The following is a 20,887-nucleotide window of genomic DNA, read 5'->3' as shown; positions in this document are numbered from 1 at the left end:
CATTGCATATAGGCCATATGCATTGTGTTGATTTATTCTTACCATATGAGTTTGCCTAGTCTGTATGAAGTGCATGTGAGTATTGTTTTGAGTTCCTCTTAGCTGTTTAAGAAGTTAGCCAAGAGTCCAATGTTCTTTACCTATTAGATCTATTTTTCATTGTACCTGCCATCCCCTAGTAAAGTTTCGGTGGAAGAATCACGCCCCTGAAGAAGTTTCCTCATCTTATTGGAAGCCCAAGTATGCTTCAATTTCGAGGACCAAATTTTTTTAAGGGGGGAGATTGTGAAATCCCACCTAACCCTAACCTTGCTTTTGTACCAAATGCATACATACCATTTGCATTGTTCGATTTATTCTTTGTCGTATGAGTTGCCTAGTTTCGTTTGGTAGAAGTTTACCCCGAAGCTGATCTATTCTCTTTTCGATTTCTTTGTGTGCCTTCCTTTCCCTTTGATAGGAGGGTGATCTTAAATCATTCCCATGACTGATCCTTCTATCCCTGCTATTCTAGAGTGGATCTCCATACACTCTAAAACCTTGTGAATTCTCCACATGATGACTTCGAAGAGAAATCAAGTGTGATCTTCATGATTAGTTATTCCTTCTAATTGTTTCTGTTTTCAAAGCATGTTAGATTTATTCCTTGTTTTCTTACAAAAGACTTATTGTTATTTGTTTTCCGTAGACTTTGGGAGAAGAAAGCCAAGATAAAAGCGATGTATCTCAATCTCTTTGGAAGCCAAGTACCCTCCCAATTTCGAGGATGAAATTATTTTAAGGGGGGAGAATTTGAAATCCAACCCAAACCTAGCCAGGACACCCTATCTGTTTTGGGCGAAGAAAGGTTTGTTTAATGTTTGACCTTGAAGTTTGGGCCTTGATATCCCTAATTTTGGCCTTGCTGACATGCTTGGTCGATTGGGTGGTAGACTGGGCTAGTCGACCAACCAATCGACCAATAGGGTGTCAGAATCCGAGAAAATCTTCTGTTTAGGGTTTTTAGTGCCCTATTTAAGTAGACTTCGTGTCCCTTAGCCCCTTTTGTTTCTAAAACCTATTGTGAACGTGGGAAGCCTCTCTCAAAGCCTCTCTTGGTGTTGTGGAAGATCCTCAAGCAATCCTCCTAGTTTCTAATTCGGTTCATCTTTAACAAGGTTGGTATTCTACCTCTTTCTTCTCTAATCTATTCTCTCTACTGTTCTAGTTCAGTGTTTTGATTGTGGAGAAGGTGTTACACTACTGTAACTACCTATTCTCTGATCTTCTTGTGTCTTAGAGTGAACCCCCAATCACTCTATGCATTCCTTGAAGCCATATGGTGAATCTCCTTGATTTTCCTTCTTTCTAAATTGGTTTTGATAGCATGATTCTTTCTTACTATAGTTTTTCCTTTCTAATCAATATTAGACATTCTTATTCTTAGTTTTCATTGCTGATCTACTGTATTCAATGTCTTTGAATGAATCTCCATTCATTCCATTGATTATTTGATATCTTCATGCTTGAATTCTTAGCCATGATTATATGATATTTCATGATCATTCCTTTAATCTGATTTCTCAATCATATTATATCTAAATTCATGTTAGTATTCATCTCTAATCTATTGCTAATGATCCTCTTGAGTGAATCCTTAATCCTCCGTTGCAGCCATGGTTGCTTTCATTGAAAACCATGTTTTTGATCAAAATAGAAAGTCATGTTTCTAAATTAGAAAGTCCTTGATTTTGATCTTGAATGGTGTCTAATCCAAGCTAGATAGTCTTAGTATGTTTATGTGGAGTTCCCCTTCGAATTTCGGATCAATCGAACTTCAAACGAAGAAGTTATGACGGATTTAGTGTTTGCTGTCGCGTATTGTTTCAGGTGGTCGATTGCTTGGTCGATTGGACCAAGCTACCACCCAATCGACCAAGGCAGTCAGCAACTCCAATTTTGCCCTGTTTCGACTCCTATCTCTTGGATTTACTTCTTATGACCTATACATGTTTTGTAAAGCTTGTTTAGGTGATTTTGGAACTGTTCTCTGATCTCTTACTTGAAGATTATAAGTTTGGATTACGACGTGAGTATTCCAACTCACAATATGCCTATTTACATGTCTTATTGTATTATGACATGAATGCATGACCTAGCTACTAATGTTTTATTTTCTTTACATCATGATACTTCTGTAACTACAGTAGTGTATTCATATTGTTATTTATATATTGATATTGATGATATAGTATTGTGAATATGATTTGGACTATGATATGAATATGAATGTGAATGTGATTTGTATGGAATCATGATGTGATGTGAATGCCTAGGTTGTAATTGGGGAATGGGGAATGCCCTATTGGCATTCCTGTCTTTGGACATCAGTGGAAGTGGTATGAGACGCTTTCCTATGGTGCCCCTTGACTCTTTCCCTAACTACTGGTTGACATACCTAGGATTAGTCTAGCAGTGTTTGGCTAGAAACCCTGTTATATCAGACCCAATTCAGAAGGGTATTGAGACCGAACGACCCGTGGCAGCAATGGGGATTTATGGGCGCTCAAGACCGGTAACCAACCCGTGAGGGGACATGAATCACATTGTGGGGTCATTTATTGGTAGGGTTGCAAATAGTAGACTTGGGCTCATGGGCGTACAAGACCGATAACCAATCCGTTAGAGGACATGAGAGCTTCCCGTCTATTATTTGTGGATGACCAATAGGGTTGAATGAGTCCGTAGTCCGGGACTATGCTGACTCTAGTGGAAAGGATACCGGAAAGGATCGCCCGGGGCGAGGAATGGACGTATCTAGACCTGAGTTGATATAACTAAGTAGAAGACTTGCATTTGGCTAGGATTTACCCTGACATGTGCTAATACTTAGACCAACGGTGATGTGAGAGAGCGGTGACCTAAACCCCAGCCATGGAATGTCCTGAGTGATTCCGGACCCACTACCAACCGATGATATGTGATTTGAGACCTTCCCAAAGAAGTATGGTGCTGTGACTTAAAGCATGTCTGCCAATAGAGACTAGCATACATACATAGAGTTAACAGCATATTTGCATTTATTGTTTCATATCATTGCATATATGTTTGTTTGTGAATGCATGTGAAGATGCTTATTGTGTTTGGATTACTTGCTAAGTTCTTTTGGGCTTACCCTTCGTGGGACTTGTTTTTAGATGACATTGCAAGACCGAAAGACAACTCATTCCTCAGCATGGAGGACCTTTCCGTACATGGTACAGCTTCGGATGTCCTTGGACAAGGTAATGAACAGCGAGGCAGCCAACACACAGATTTGGATTGCATTGATGGACCTTTTCATTGGACCTTTTCATTGTTTGATGTCTAATCTATGCTAGTTAGTCTTAGATTACTATGTTAGACATTCTCTCCAAGTTTCGTAGCATTCCGGATCTTATAGAATAGGTTTCGGATCAAAATTCATATTTTGGATGTGTACGGTTCACTGGGTCGACTGGACCAATCGACCCAGCTAGTCTTCCTAGCAAGACAGTATGGGATTTCTTTGTCTGTTTCCATTCGTTTGATGCTTATTATTTTAGGATTGCTTTCTAATGATTGTATGATGCATATCTAGGGTTGGTTTGCTAACTTTGGATCCATTCTCTTGTCCGTTCGGAATATCTTCGAATCTATTTAAGGTAAGGACAGTTATTACCATATTAACATAGATTGCGTTATTCCTAGTTTCTAAATTGGGAAACACCTAGATTTGTTACTAATATTGTAGTTTCTAATTATGATATGAATGCTGCAAGTACAGTATGATCTTACTTTTATAATTCCTTTATGTACTTGATCATGTATGGACTCTTACTCATGTATGTTGCTTATTCAACTGATCTTGTCTTTATGTATTCTTTTATATGATGTGATATCAGTTGTGCACGTTACGACTGAATTGGGATTGTGATTGATTAGGTATGATTTGGGATTGGGGAATGTCCTTTTGACATTTCTGTCCTTGGACATCAGTGGGAATAGTATGAGATATTTTTGATGGTGCCCTTTGACGCTTTTCTGGATTATTGGTTGTCATACCTAGGGCTGTCTAGTGGTGTTTGGCTAGGATATCCCTGTTATATCAGACCCGATTTGGAAGGGTATTGAGACTGAACGACCCGTGGTAGCAATGGGGATTTATGGGCGCTCAAGACTAGTAACCAACCTGTGAGAGGACATAAATCACATTGTGGGGGCCATCCATTGGTAGGGTTGTGATGAACACATTTATGTGTGAAATCTTAGGGCATAAAGCATGCATTTTATACACTTAGAGTGGAGTTACCTTGGGTTTTTATGTTGTTTATGCAGATTTTAGGACTTTTCAAGATTTAAGCAAATATTTGGAGTTTTGGGCCTGAATCATGCTATTTTACACGTCAAGAAGTCCATTCAAATTCTCAAATGTGAAAATGGGCCTGATCTGGAGCATGATGGGCTAGAGATGTGTGATGGGCCAACTCCGAAATATTGAAGAGATAAAGAAGGCAAATTTGATCTACGGCTGAGATTTTAAATCAAATCTACAGAGATATTATTGAGATAGGCCAAATGGAAAAGAGTCCTTGCATACCTCAGTTTCTTATTTCCTATCTTGGATTTAATTAAAGAAAGAAAAAGAGGAAAAATAATTATATTTAGAAAGAAAAAGAGGAAAAATCCCATTTTTGGATGCCTTTGTCCAGTTTCGATCAAACCCTTCATGGAATGGTCATCCGATGTCCGATCGTGCTGATTTTTGGGGGAGAGCTTCATGACTACTTAAACCTCAAATCCAAAGGTGGATTATGCATCTGATCTCTCTAAGTTGGCTCGATTAGTACGTCGAAACCCTAATTGGCTGAGTCAGATAGAAACCCTGAGTTTTATTCAAATTCAACCATGCTTCATATCTCATGTAAACTCTATAAAAGGAGAGCATACTCCATCAAAGGAGAAGATGTTCTAGAGCTTAGTAGAAGCATTCTTTCTTCTCTCTTCATTTTATTTAGGCTTTCTCTAGTTTTCTTTGCTTGCATTTGTGAGATTTAAATTTCTAGATTCAATGTTTAGGTTTAAATTTTTTATGTAATGCAATTCAAGTTCAAGTTTCAAGTTTTTAGATTCGTTTTTCTCTGGGTCTAGCAATTGCAGATTTAGATCATTCTAGATTTAGATCTGGTTGTTAGGGTTGGTTGAGATTCGAATCATTTGTTCAATTCGCAAGTAAGTAACCTTCTTTTTTAATCTTCTCTCCTCCCTCCATTCCCACTTCTATCTACCCCTCCATATTCTTAATTTAGGTTTTACTTTCAGCATTATTTATTGTTCTTCCTTCCCCTGGATCCTTGATCAGAGATGCCTACAATCGTGCCTCTCTTTGGTTAAGGTTTCCATTTTACTTTCTACAATTTATTTTCAGCACTGTTTATTGTTCTCTCTTCCCCTGGATCCTTGATCAGAGATGCCTACAGTCGTGCCTCTCTTTGGTTAAGGCTTCCTTTTCCTTTTATTGCTTTGTTTATTGCTTTGTTATTTACTTTCTGTTATTTACTTTTTGCACTTTTTTTTTTTTTCTTTCTCTTTAATATTCATTCCCCCGATCGGTGGACTATAAGCTACGGCAAAGGGTCCATGGTCAAAGTCATTATTATTATTATACTCCCCTTCCCTCAATCCAGAGCTGACACTCGGATCACTTCCCTTTTCCTTTTATTTTTATTGTTCGCATTTTTTTCCTGTCTTTTATTTATGCATTGATTGTGTTTAATTTATTTTTCGTTTCAATTCGATTGCATTAGATATATAGATTAGGATCGTTTAGTTTAGTTAATTAATTAAAAAAATATTGAATCATTCCACTCTCACATTACTATTAAGAAGGTGAATTCTAAGTGGCATATCTCCTTGAGATCAACCCGTTAGCTATACGATACCGTGCGCTTGCGGTTACTTTTAAATTTCACAAACAGGTTGCATTTAGTAGACTTGGGCACATGGGCGCGGAAGACCGGTAGCCAATCTATGAGAGGACATAAGAGCTTCCCGTCTACTATTTGTGGATGACCAATAGGGTTGATGAGTCCGTAGTCTGGGACTATGCTGACTCTAGTGTGAAGGATATCGGAAAGGATCGCTTGGGGCGAGGAATGGACATATCTGGATCTGAGTTGATATAACCAAGTAGATGACTTGCATTTGGCTAGATTTTACCCTGACATGCGCCAATACTTAGACCAAACGGTGATGTGAGAGTGAGGTGACCTAAGCCCCAGCCATGAAATGTCCAAGAGGGATGCAAGACCCAACTACCACCGGTACAACCCAAGATGCCTAGATGGCTGAGGGAGAGTGAATGAGCTTCCCAAAGAAGTATGGTGCTATGACTTAAAGCATGTCTTCCTATAGAGTCCAACATATATAGAGTTCGACTCATACATGCATTGTCTGTCTCATATCATCTTGCATCATGATATGTTTTTGCTATCATGTTATTTATGTTGTTATGGAATAAATTGCCTTGCTGAGTTTTCTTGAACTCACTCCTTTCGTGCATATACCTTTTGTTAGATTATTCTACAGGTATATATGACTATGAGGGCCAATACGAGGAAGCGCAAGCTGAAGAAGCATATTACACGCAAGGTGTTGGCAGTTATGAAGATCTCGGTGATGATCCCTCGTTTGATCACGCTACGTACCATGATTAGCCCTACCGTGGAGTGGGAGCGTTTGAGCCTAATTTCTAAAGTCTATGTTTATGAAGATGTTATTTATAAAGTAGAATAATAGAATAAACTCTAGCTTAGTTTGATTACTTCTTTCTTTTCTTTCTTTTGGAACCAATTGTAATCTTCTTATGACTTTCGAACTACATTCCACTGTATTTGTGGAGTGAGATTCCGCCTCACTCTACATTTTGATTATATATATGTTAGTATCATTTCTGCACTCTGATGTTATTTCGTTACTTTTATTTTGACTTATTAATTAGTATTGATAACCTTGATTTAGTCTTGTTCTTGAGTATATTATTGTGAATGTGGGAGGTTAATTTCCTCAATACTGATCTTCGGGGCTGTGGATCACGCAGTCAGGTATGCCAGGTAGGGTACCAGCTGGGTGGATGTGACAGAGTGGTATCAGAGCCCACAGTTCAAGGAAATCCTAACCACAAAAACAATGATAGAACATTCCTGAGTCATAAATCCAGAAGTGACTCAAGTATTCTTAGAAATGAATAATAGATCACTTGAATTAGAAACTTAAAAGTGAAGCATAATGTATCTTTGAATAATACACACTAAGTATGATTTAACAAACATTACATAATGCAATAAAAGAAAATGCACAATACACAATAAGATGGTGAAACAAAAGAGAATTTCATTAATTCTTGGAAAGTTCTACAATGAGTTACATTTGATGAACATAAAAGGAAATCCTAGTACAATTTGTTTAAGACTACTGTCTCTACTCTCTCAGTACTCTAACATCCTCTACAACTTGAGTCAACTGTGACTCCATCCTCTCCTGTCTCGACTTTATCCTCTCTAGGATGGAAGCCATAGAGTGCATCTATGCACACAGCTCCGAAGTCTCTGGAACTGTAAGTGATGGACCTCCGATCTCAAAATGTGATGATGTGGGGATCTCATGATGGCCTGGATATGCCTCATGCATCTCAGTGTTATCTTCTGCCTGGTCATCTGTATCTGGACTAGCACCATCGTCACCACCATCGGACTTGTCATCCTCCTCATCTGAGCCATCGTCATCCTCACTGATGAGCACATTTATGTGTGAAATCTTAGGGCATAAATCATGCATTTTTAACACTTTGAGTGGAGCTACCTTGGGTTTTATGTTGTTTTTGCAGATTTTATGAATTTCTAGGACTTTAGCGAATATCTGGAGTTTTGAGTATGAAACATGCGGTTTTACACATCAAGAGGTCCGTTCAAATTCTCAAATGCGAAAGTGGGCCTGATTTGGAGCATGATGGGCTAGAGATGTAATTATGGGCCAACTCCAGAATATCTTGTAAAATTAGATTAGGATTTTTATTTTATTTTTGTTTATTGTAATTGAGAATTGTATGGGGCCCACAAGTAGTCAAAGACTAGGATTTTCTATTTTTTTAGAATATTTTATTTTGTTAGATTTTATTTATTTCTCTAATTAGTTTTTTTCTCTCTTTCTTCCCACTTTCTATTTTATTTACTTTCTTATTTCCTTAATAACCAACCCACCTATATTTTTGTTAACAAAAATATATATATATATATATATATATATATATATATATATATATATATATATATATATATATATATATATATATATTTTGTTTTATTTTATTTTCTTTCTCTTTCCTTCTTCCATTTTTCTTTCTTTCTTCCACCTTGTCTCCACGTGAACTTCAAAAGCAAGTTTTTATTTTATTTTATTTTATTTCTCCACTTATTCTCTCTCTCTCTCTCTCTCTCTCTCTCTCTCTCTCTCTCTCTCTCTCTCTCTCTCTCTTTCTTTCTAACGAATTCTTTTTGCTCCTTCTTTATTTGTTTTTTTTCTTTTTCTATTTTACTCTTATTATTATTATTATCATTATTTTTCCTTGTTTGTAAATTATTCTCATTCTTCTATAAATATTACCTCCCTCTTAGGTCTAACACACTTGATTTTCTCTTTAGTTTTACACTTTACTTTCTCTTTAGTTTTACTTTAGTCTTGCACTTTCTATTCTCTTTACTTTGCTCTAGTTTTCTCTAGTTCTTTGATTAATTTGTAGGCTCTAGTTCTAGTTTTTAGATTGAATGTTTAGGAAGATTGAAGTTGTGTAATTTTTCTTTTATGCAAGTGTAATTCCTTTAGTTTTATCAATGCAATTTCAAGTTCAATTTCAAGTTCAAGTTCAAGTTTCAAGAGGATTCGCTTTCTCTCTGGGTCTAGCAATTGCAGATCTAGTTTATTCTAGATCTGGTTGTTAGGGTTGGTTGAGATTCGAATTGTTTATTCAAGTTTTGTTTAGAAGATTCAAGTAAGTAAGATTCTTCAATAGTCTTCTCTCCCCCCTCCATTCCCGCTTCTATCTACCCCTCAATATTCTTAATTTAGGATTTACTTTCAGCATTATTTACTGTTCTCCCTTCCCCTGGATCCTTGATCAGAGATGCCTGCAGTCGTGCCTCTCTTTGGTTAAGGCTTCCTTTTCCTTTTATTGCTTTGTTTATTGCTTTGTTATTTACTTTATGTTATTTACTTTTTGCCTATTCATTCCTTATCTTGGACCACATAACCGGAGCAAGCCTACAGTCGTGCCTCTGTTTCTGGTGATGGGTGGTGTTGCATTTGCATTTTTTTTTCCTGTCTTTTATTTATACATTAGTTATGTTTGCTTTATTTTTTTTTTCCGTTTCAATTCGATTGCATTAGATGTATGGATTAGGATCGTTGGTTTAGTTTAAGTAATTAGTTAACAAAAATTGAATCATTCCACTCTCGCATTACTATTAAGAAGTGAATTCTAGGTGGCATATCTCCCTGAGATCGACCGGTTAGCTACACGATACTGTGCGCTTGCGGTTATTTTATTTTGCAAACACTCACCCTCCGACCTCTCGGCCTAGCTAAGTTGCATCTGATGAACGATCTTCATCCCAATGTCATAACCCAGATCTCGTGTCTGCATCTCGATATCCTCCAGTCTCACTCTGAAATGTAGGAAGATAAGTGTGAGTAGGCGTCCGAAGCAAAGGTTCCGTACACCCGGCTGCTCCACAACCTCTAGCATGACGTTTTGGATGATGAAGGATAGATCAATCTCAAAACCCAAGTAAATGCAGTAGATAACTAGAGCCTCCATCATCGATACTCTCTCGTGATGCCTTGCCTTCAGAATGATGTGACGACCCACAATGCAACCAATGATTCTAGCTGAATCTGTCATCTGTGCACTAGTCCATGGAGCGTAGCTCCGATCATCTCTCCAAAGTGATGCAAATCTCGTGCAGCTCATAAGGTAGAAGGAAGGAATGTATCTCTGCTCCTACAGGTATCCATACTCGCTCGTGAGGGTAGTAAGGTACCCAGAAGATCTCTGCCAATGTGCTAGTAGAAAGTCGAATCCGCGTCTCTCAAACTCCACTCTCTAGGATCAGCTCAAAAGGACCTTGTCTCTGGCCCTCTTGCACGGATGTAAGGTTGCTGAAGAACAACCTCACTAAGTCCGAGTAGACCTGAAGATCCTCGATGAAAAGATGCGTCCACTGCATCGTATTGAACCGCTGACAGATCCGAAAAGTACTAAGCTGTCATAAACGGAGTACTCGGCCATACTCAATGCTACATTGCTCGAAAGAAGGCCTCATACAGGTACTCCTCCTGTGGTGTACTGTATTGGTCTCCTCGTAGAATCACATCACGTGGCTCCAAGAGTGGAACTTGGCCTCTACCTCTTCCTCTCCTACCACCCATTTGACGACGCAAGGTGGCATAGTGTGTGTGTAGCTGTTGAGAAGACAAAAGAGCTTGATAATGGTTGTGCTAAGGAATTGTCTCGTTGGTTCTAGTAGTACCGGAAATGAGGAGATACTTCATGAGATACACCTAATGGTAGTACTGGCCAACAACCTCATGGAAATGGTGATAATGTAACTGGTGCACCGAATGCTCCAGAAGTGGGTAGCTTTCGTGATATTTCCAACATCATGCAGTAGCAAGCGAGTCAATTCAACTAGATGATGACAGGTTTCATAACCCTTCACAATGAGACTCGTGTTGGTGTGAACGGAAATCCTCATACTGCGGTCCCTAATGCGGAAAGATTATCTGGAACTCCTCACACTCGTTTGATGTAAAGTTTTCTGAAGATGCAAGTGCCTACTTTCACCGATGTTACTAAGGGCACCTTGTTCCCTAACAAGTGGTTGAGGGAATTAGAGAAAGCATTTCGTTATCTGCAGTGCTCTGAGGCGCAAAAGATCTTGTTTTCCGAACAGAAGCTTCATCACGAAGCTGATGCTTGGTGGACCTCCACCTGTCCTATCTTGGAAGATTTGCATACTGGTGTACTGACTTGGGAAATTTTCAAAGAAGCATTTTATAAGAATTATTTCCCTGAAGCAGTGATTGATGCTAAGGAAGCCGAATTCATGGCCCTTGTGCAAGGACCTTTGTCTATGCTGGAATACTAGCAGAAATTTGAGGAACTCTTTTTCTTTGCCCTGGATTCTTTGAGACCTGATCATGCCAAGGCAAAGAAATTCTTTAACGGATTGTGTCCTGCAATCAAGGCTTATCTCACTGTTCTTCCGATTGAGAGCTACGCTTAGGTAGTTCAAGTGTCGAAGAAGATTGAAGAAACTGAGAAAGAGAGTGCCCTTGTGCAAAGAACATGGCAGAAGAGGAACTCTGGTTTGGTTGATCCGTACGGAGAGAAGGTTCACTAGACCTACAACATATCATATTCCTACTTTTCAGCTCAGGAGTGTAGCCCAAAACTCTAGTTTTTCACCAATTGGACAGCAGCATCAATTCGGTGGGATCATACCGAATGTGAATGTTCCAAATTCTAGGCCAGTGAATGTGAACCCTAGACCTTTGGGTCAGAAGCTGCCATTGGTAGCACCTTCAGTTGGATCAAGGGAGCCAGTTTGCTTTCTTTGTAAGTAGCCCAGACATTTTGCGCGTACTTGTCCTAAGAAGCCGAATTAGCCGTATGTTCCTATAGCTAAGAGTATTTCTACCCTTATGCCTGGAAAAGTGTTTAGTATATCTGGTACTGAACATGATGCAAGCCATGACGTTGTGACAGGTATTTTGTTAGTCGCTTCTATTCCTGCATTTGTACTATTTGATACGGGTGCATCTCATTCGTTCATTTCATCTGCATTCATTAGAAAGACTGACTTGTTGTTACCCAAGAGTTTATCTAGTTGTTTGATGATTAGTACTCCTAGATCCGTTGTGAAACTAGATAAAGTGATAGAAAATTGTCCTGTTTCGATTTGTGAGAAGAATCTGAAAGCCGATTTAGTGCTCCTTGATATGAAAGAGTTTGATGTCATTCTTGGAATTGATTGGTTGACAGCCCATAAAGCTGTAATTCTTTGTTCTTCAAGGAAAATTCAATTTTAGATTAGTTATAATTTGGCCTTTGAGTTTCAAGGTGAAAAAGGAAGAGTTAGCAAGAAGACTTTGACCGCTTTGATGCAAGTTTGTGCATTAGTGGAAAGTGTCACAGCTGAAAGCAAGGTCATGGAAGTGAAGAAGAAACTTGAGGAAGTTGAAGTTGTCCATGATTTTAAGGATGTCTTTCCGGATGATTTTTCGGGTTTACCTCCGGATAGAGAATTGGAATTTTCAATTGAATTAATTCCAGGAGCCGCTCTGGTATCTAAAGCTCCGTATAAAATGGTGCCTACTGAGTTGAATGAACTACAAAACCAACTGAATGAACTCTTGGATAAATGTTATATACAGCCACGTGTATCGCCTTGGGGAGCTCCGGTTTTGTTTGTGAAGAAGAAGGATGGTAGTATGTGTCTATGCATTGATTACCATGAGTTGAATAAGTTGACCATCAAGAATAGGTATCCACTGCCCCTGATTGATGATCTTTTCGATCAGTGAAGAGGTGCAGCAATGTTCTCGAAGATTGATTTGAGATCTGGATATCATCAGTTGAAGGTAAAAGCTAGTGACATATGTAAGATAGCTTTTAGAACAAGATATGGTCATTTTGAGTTTAGAGTCATGCCTTTCAGTTTGACTAATGCTCCTGCTGTCTTTATGGACTTGATGAACCGAGTATTTCATGATGTACTTGATAAGTTTGTGATTGTCTTTATTGATGACATTTTGATTTACTCAAAGAATAAAGAAGAGCATAGAAAGTATCTTAGTATCACTTTGCAAAGATTGAGACAAAAGAAGTTGTATGCCAAGTTTAGTAAGTGTGACTTTTGGCTTTCAAGAGTGGTATTTCTTGGTCATGTAGTTTCAGCTGATGGTATTTGTGTTGATCCCAATAAGGTTAAAACAGTTGCCGAGTGGGAAAGACCGAAGTCAGTGTCAGAAATAAGAAGTTTCTTAGGATTGGCTGGTTACTACCGGAGATTTATTGAGAACTTTTCTAAGTTGGCTGCTCCTATGACTAAACTAACTAGGAAAGAGGAGAAGTTTGTTTGGTATGACGCATGTGAGAAGAATTTTCAAGAGTTGAAGGATAGATTGACAAGTGCCCTGGTTTTGACAATACCCGATAATTCCGGTGGTCTGATAGTCTATACTGATGCGTCTAAGATTGGTTTAGGTTGTGTTCTAATGCAACATGGAAAGGTGATAGCCTATGCTTCTAGGCAATTGAAGGAATTTTAGCGGAATTACCCCACTCATGATTTAGGACTTGTAGCTGTTGTTTTTGCCCTAAAGATTTGGAGACATTACTTGTATGGTGAAAAGATTGCTATTTTCACAGATCATAAAAGCTTGAAGTACTTCTTTACCCAAAAGGAGTTAAACATGAGACAAAGAAGATGGTTGGAACTAGTCTCTGATTATGACTAGGACATTCAGTATCATCCTAGTAAAGCGAATGTTGTTGCTAATGCTCTTTGTCACATCCACCCAGCTAGTACCCTACCTGGCATACCTGGGTATGTGATCCACAGTCTCGAAGATCAAGTATCGAGCAACCATGCCTCCCACATACGCGATAACACAATCATGAACAATAATATAATCAAAGTCATAGCATATAAATAATGGAATCACGATAAGGATAAGAAACAATATAATCTGAGTGTGGAAATAAAAGATACCAATGTATATAATCCAAAAGAAAGAGAGTGAGCGGAAATCACTCCCTTAGTAGTAGCGGAAAGTAGATCAAATCATAGTTAAGGTTACAAATCCAAATCTCAAAAGGAGAAATAACGAGATAAAAATCTAAACAATTGTTTCCTCGGTCATATAAAAAATGTCTTCATAAGAATAAACATAAGAGACTAGGCACGGCCGCTCCCACACCAGGGTCAAACTTATCCTGGAACGGAGCGTAATCACCCTCGGGATCTTCATAGTATTCTTCATCGTAGCCAGTACCCGGAGGGTAGTATGACTCATTGGGGGTCGTCTCGGAGCACGTGCCATCAAATCCTTCAGTACCTGTGGAATAATCTAAAAAAACATTTGCACATAAAGGAATGAGTTTGAAAGAACTCAGCAAGGCAGTTATTCCATAATAACACAGATACATGATACAAAACATAACATGATGCAAGATGATATGAAACAGATGATGCAAATATGATTCTAACTCTATGTATGCTAGTCTCTATGATAGACATGCTTTAAGTCATAGCACCATACTTTTCTTGGGTAGGACCGATCACTCGGCTTTGGTAGGCTGTGGGTCCTGCATCCTTCGGTACAATCCATGGCTGGGGTTTAAGTCACCACTCTCTCACATAACCATTTGGTATAAGTATTGGCGTATGTCACGGTAAAGCCTAGCCCAATGCAAGTCATCTACTTAGTCGTATCAAGTTAGATCCGGATACTTCCATTCCTTGCCCCTGGCGATCCTTTCCGGTATCCTTCACACTAGAGTCAGCATAGTCCTTGACTACGGACTCATCAACCCTATTGGTCATCCACAAATAGTAGATGGGAATCTCTCACGTCCTCTCACGGGTTGGTTACCGGTTTTGAGCGCCTATGAGCCCAAGTCTAGCTATTTGCAACCCTACCAATAAATGGCCTCTAACGAGTATCCACAATGTGATTTATGTCCTCTCACGAGTTGGTTACCGGTCTTGAGCGCCCACCAAACCACATTACTACCACGGGTCGTTCGGTCTCAATACCCTTTCGATTCGGGTTTGATACAACAGGGACATCCTAGCCAATACCACTAGACAAGTCCTATATATGACATCCAATAATCTGGGAAAGTGTCGATGGGCATCTTCGGAAACATCCCATACTATTCCCTACGATGTCCAGGGACAGAAATGTCAAAAGGACATTCCCCAATCCCAAATCATATTTATCCAATCACATTCTCAATTTCATCATATCATACACAGATGATACTTCATCATATTGAAAGATAAGTCATAACATCACATGATCAATCATATATGTAATTGACAAGAATGAATAGTCATGATAATCAAAGAGTATATAAACATGGTACTACTATCTTAAAGTACATACAGTAGTCATATGATGTTCAAATACAACAAAGAAGATGAATCTACTAAGTTGCCAACATCAATTCACATAGTCTATGTAATATGGTGATAATCGTCCTTACCTTGAATCGAGATGAAGATAATCCAATGATTAAAAGAGAATGGTCCAAAGATAGTACTTAGACCCTAGACAAACATAGATGAAAGATTAGAAAAGAAATCAGGAAAATCGGAGGTCGAACGGGTCAAATTGGGAAAATACACAATGCAACAATCAATTGGTTGACTGACTTGGTCGACTGACCCAGTCGACCAAGTGAACATTGCGGGGCTGAATAGTGAATTTCGATCCGAAACCTATCTTCCGGAGCTCGGATCACTCCGAAATTTGGAGGGATTGTTCGGAACAATATAAGAACACTATCTAGCAAGTAATTAACATAAATCAATGGTCTAATTAGGAATCCCCAATTTGAAACCCTAAGTTCTATATACTAGAATCATAGTTTTCAATTGAAATCAAATGCAATTGCAAAGAACATTAGGAAATCAGCTAAGGGGAGTGATAATCACTATATTAGAATCAAATGCTAGCATAGAATCAGACTTTGCATGCTTTACAATTCAGTTTAGAATAAGAAAACAAGTTGCTATGAAGAAAATCATGGAAAATGTATAGCTAAGAATCAAAATGGGAGCATAGCATAGGTAGAAATGGAAGGGGCCTAAGTATTAGCAAGGAAAGAACACATGAAGTGGTAGTTGCAAGGTTGCAGCACCATCTTCATGGTTTCAACAGCAAGTAAGAGAAGTGATTAGAGTAGAATCGAGAGTGAGAGAGAGAACACATACCTTGGAGATGATTTTATAGATGAGAGGCAATGATTGATGCAAGAATCCTTCACCACTACCAAGGGAATGTCTTGGGAAGCTTTCTCCACGTTCTTAGGAGACTAAATGAGTAGAATAGGGTTCTAATCATGAGGTTCACTTAAGTAGAGAGGAGAATATCCAAAAAGCATCAAATTCTTGGATTTGTAAATCCTTTGGTCGACTGGCTTGGTGGGCCCAGTCGACCAAGCTAGTACAACAAGTTTTGGTTAGGGAATTGGAAGGTCAAATTGAGTTAAATTTGATTGTGCTTTCTCCTACAAGTCAATCAACAAGTCTAGATCAGAGTATTACCTTCGAATCAAGTCCGGAAGCACATTAGGTACTTCAACTAAACATCCCCTCTTCTAGGTGCAGCTTCTCACTAAACACTGATAGTGCATCCAAGTAAGGGGCACCATCGACAATGTCCATGGGCTCGGAATCAAACACCAAGTCTTCAACTAAGAGGGCCCACAATTCTCTCCTTCCTCCACTCTGGGTCTTTGGACCTACAAACATTAAGGATTTCGGGTCAAGTTAGGGTTAGGATAGGGCTGGATTTTACACTCTTAGCAGGAAAAGTAACAAGAAGGAGTTAGATTTGAATACTTTAAGTAAGCCATTGTTGTGGTCTATAGAAGATTTTGGATTGGAAATTGTCTCTCAAAGTTCAGATGTTGTGCTTTCAGCCATGGTCACAAGATCCACCCTTAGGGATAGAATTATTGCCTTGCAAGATTATGATCCGGAATTGAAGGAGAAGATAGAGAAGATTTCTTCTAATTCTGATTTGGACCCTGATTTGAGTATGTCTTTGGATGATGCCTTGTTGTTCAGAGTGAGACTTTGTGTGCCTTCAATTGATGAAGTTTAAAAGGAAATTTTGAAGGAAGCACACCAGTCGATTTTCACAGTGCATCCAGGAGGTACTAAGATGTACAAGGACTTAAGAGAACATTTTTGGTGGATCGGATTGAAAGCTGATGTAGAAGATTTTGTAGCTAAGTGCGAGACTTGTCAACATGTTAAAGCTGTTCAACAACCCCCACCTGGACTTTTGCAGCCCCTACCTTTGCCTGGTTGGAAATGGGAAAACATTACTTTGGGCTTCGTGACTAGCTTGCCTCGGACAAGTAAAGGTAATGATACAGTAAAGTAATTGTTGATAGGTTAACCAAATCAGTCCACTTTATTCCTATGAAGATCACTCATACTAAGGATAAGCTAGCTAGACTTTATGTGGACAATGTAGTTCGTCTGCACAGAGTGCCAGTGAGTATTGTTTCTGATCGTGACCCTAGGTTCACCTCAAGGTTTTGGAATAGTTTATAGAAAGCTTTGGGAACCCAATTGAATTTGAGTACTGCTCATCACCCACAGTCTGATGGACAATATGAGCGAACAATTCAAATTTTGGAAGATATGCTTAGATCTTGTGTTGTGGACATGGGTGGCAATTGGGATGAACATTTAGTTTTGGTTGAGTTTACCTATAACAACAGTTATCAGTCGAAAATAGGCATGGCTCCATTTAAAGCTTTGTATGGAAACACTTGTAGAACACCCTTGTATTGGACTGAAACTAGAGAAAGGAAAGTATTAGTGTCACATCCCGCCCTTAATCCACCAAGGGGATACCCTATCTGGATTACCCGGGGAGTGAATTACTGTCCCGCCGATCAAGTTTAGGAACGATCATAATCACTTAGCACAATAATATAATCAAAAGCAAGAACAATTCCTTATTTCCAAATAATTCAATAATAAAAGTCGAGAAAGTACCTCAGAAGGATTCACAAATAACATCAGAGTGCGGAAAGGATTTTATTAGTATAAACAATCAAGTGTGAAAAGGAGGGAGGAAACCCATCCTATAATATCAGCGGAAGATGGTTCGACTAAAATTAAAGGTTACAACTGATTCACCAAATAACAAGTGAAACAACTAAGCTATAGTCCTGACAATTCAAATAAAAGGTTAAAAAGGGAATGAGGCGACATCCCATCCCTAACACACAATATAAAACTGAACTGCTACAAAAAGTCCCGATCTCGGTCTACTCGTCTTTATCAACTGGTTCATCGCCACCAGTATGATACAAGTCTTCAACTCGGCCTCCAGAGGGTTGATCGCCACGATCCAACGGTGGTAGTACCTGCAGGAAAGTCTAACAAAGTATGTTGCAAAAAGGAGTGAGTTCGAAAGAACTCAGCAAGGAAAGTTATTCCATAATAACATAAATCATATGATGCGCAGCATAGCATGATGCAATATGATATGAGACATATGATGCAAATATGAATCTAACTCTAAGTATGCTGGTCATCTAGGGTAGACATGCTTTAAATCATAGCACCGTACTTCTCTGGGTCGTCTGTCACTCTCCCATTTCTATATCTTGGGAATGCCCGGGGAATATTGGTAAAGTCCTCAAATAAACCATGGTTAGGGGATCGGTCACCACTCTCTCACATCACCATTTGGTCAAGTACTGGCGCATGTCACAGTAAAGCCTAGCCCAATGCAAGGCATCTACTCAGTCATATCATCTCAGTTCCAGATACGTCCATTCCTCGCCCCCGGCGATCCTTTCCGGTATCCTTCACACTAGAGTCAGCGTAATCCCGGATTACGGACTCATCAACCCTATTGGTCATCCACATATAGTAAACGGGAAGCTCTCACGTCCTCTCACGGGTTGGTTACCGGTCTTGAGCGCCCGTGAGCCCAAGTCTATCCATATGCAACCCTACCAATAAATGGCCCCCACAATGAGATTTATGACCTCTCACGGATTGGTTACCGGTCTTGAGTGCCCACAAATCCCCATTGCTACCACGGGTCGTTCGGTCTCAATGCCCTTCCGATTCGGGTCTGATACGACAGGGACATCCTAGCCAAACAACTAGACAATCCTATGTATGTCATCCAATAACCCGGGAAAGAGTCGATAGGCACCATCGGAGAACATCCCATACTATTCCCTCCGGTGTCCAAGGACAGAAGTGTCAATAGGACACTCCCCAATCCCAAGTTATACCTAGACAAACACATATTCAAGTTCATCACTTCTCATGCATCCAATACATCTTCATAATACAAGTTAAATCATGATATTGAAATGAATCATCATAGACATAAGTAAACAAGAATAGTAATGTAACATGACAAGAGTATAAAGATTTCAATACTACTGTTCTAACACGTATATCACAGTCTTATAACGATTAAAAGAAATCAAGAGATTCTATTCATAAATAAGAACATAAATCATAAGTTGATGATCTATATGTTTATGGAGATAACCATCCTTACCTTAGGTTGAGTTGATGATGAATTGAGAGTACCAAGAAATAGTCCAAAATAATTGTTAAGGCCCTAAACAAACATCAATAATAAGTTAGAGAAGGAATCGGGAAGATCGGATGTCAAACGGATCAAAACGGAGCAAGGTTGCTGTCAACAACAAGTTTGGTCGATGGTATCGACCAAAAGGATCGACCAAAATTGTCTTCGGGACAGAATAGTGGATTTTGGGGATTTTGGTCCGAAATGGGTCTTCCGAGGTTCGGATCGATCTGAAACTTGGAGGGATGATTAATAACAATGCAAGAACACTACCTAGCAAGTATTATCACAATCCAATGGTCCAAATGAAAACCCCCAAATTGAGGTCCTATGTTCTAAAGACAAGAATCCTAGCATTCATGAGAAATTGATGTAATTGAAAGGGAAGCTAGAGAATTAGTTGGGGAATAGGTTAGGAACATGATTACAATCATTTGCAAGCCAGAGATTAGACTAATCATACTCCACATCTCAGTTTAGTATAAGAAATCAAGTTGTTAAGCAAGGAATCATGGTAATGTATATGTAAGGATCAAGATGCAAGTGAAGCATAGCAAGAATGAAGGAAAAGCAAGTATAAATGGGAAGAGACATTCATGGCAAGGTGTTTGCAAGGTTGCAGCACCTTGGCCATGGTCTCATTAGTAAAAAGAAGAAGAGAAGTGAGTAGAATAGAGAGCAAGAGAAAGAATCATACCTTGGAAGATGATAGATGGAGAGAAGAGACAAAGATTCTTGTAGAAGATCACCACCCAAGCTAAGGAGGAGCCTAGGAGGAGCCTTCCCACGTTCTCAGGTGTTGAAATGAGTAAAATATGGTTCTAGGCCCGAGGTTTCACTTAAATAGAGGAAGGAATATCCAAAAAGCATCTTTTTCACGATTCTGGGCAACTTTGGTCGTTGGTTTTGGTTGATGGTATCGACCAAAATGATCGACCAAAATGATCGACCAAAACCAGGTACAGGTTTCAGCAGAAATCCAGAAATAGTTCAGCAACTTCGAATAGGGATTCGGAGGGCTATACAAGGTCAAATTGAGTGAGGTTTTCTCCTACAAGTCAATCAAGAAGTCTAGTTTCCAGAAATACCTTTGGATCAAGCATGTGAGGTCATTAGGTCCACCAACTAAGCTCACCTTATTCGATGCGCAAGCAGGATTTGCCAGACATAGTTCAGCAACTTCGGACAGGGATTTGGAGGGCTATATGGGGTCAAATGGAGTGGGGTTTTCTCCTACAAGTCCATCAAGAAGTCTAGTTTCAGGAAATATATTTGTATTGAGCACAGGAGTTCATTTGATATTTCAACTAATTCACCCCTCTTCGGTGCGAAGATTCAAAACTAACACTGACAATGCCCTCAAGTGAGGGGCATCATCATCAATGTTCACGGGCTTGGGTTCCGACAACAAAACATCAACCAAAAGGGTCCACAAGTCTCATTTCCCCCACTTTGGGTTTTC

At 39.2% G+C, this 20,887-nt stretch overlaps 1 protein-coding gene across 1 annotated transcript in view; it reads right to left on the bottom strand.

The window, feature by feature from the left end:
• Positions 1-7,581: 7,581 nt before the first annotated feature.
• LOC149021351 (uncharacterized) overlaps positions 7,582-20,887 on the bottom strand; it is a 92,209-nt gene continuing 78,903 nt past the window's right edge. Inside the window, exon 4 of the mRNA XM_089147445.1 lies at positions 7,582-7,786. Within this exon, the coding sequence (XP_089003571.1) occupies positions 7,582-7,786 (205 nt within the window). The remainder of the gene's footprint in view (positions 7,787-20,887) is intronic.

The sequence above is a fragment of the Hakea prostrata genome, chromosome 3 (genome assembly GCF_041222555.1).
Source record: "Hakea prostrata isolate BN-2017 chromosome 3, UWA_Hpros_2, whole genome shotgun sequence".
NCBI classification, from domain to species: domain Eukaryota; kingdom Viridiplantae; phylum Streptophyta; class Magnoliopsida; order Proteales; family Proteaceae; genus Hakea; species Hakea prostrata.
Note: the sequence above shows the minus strand (reverse complement) of the source record. Positions and strands in the feature narration are given on the sequence as shown.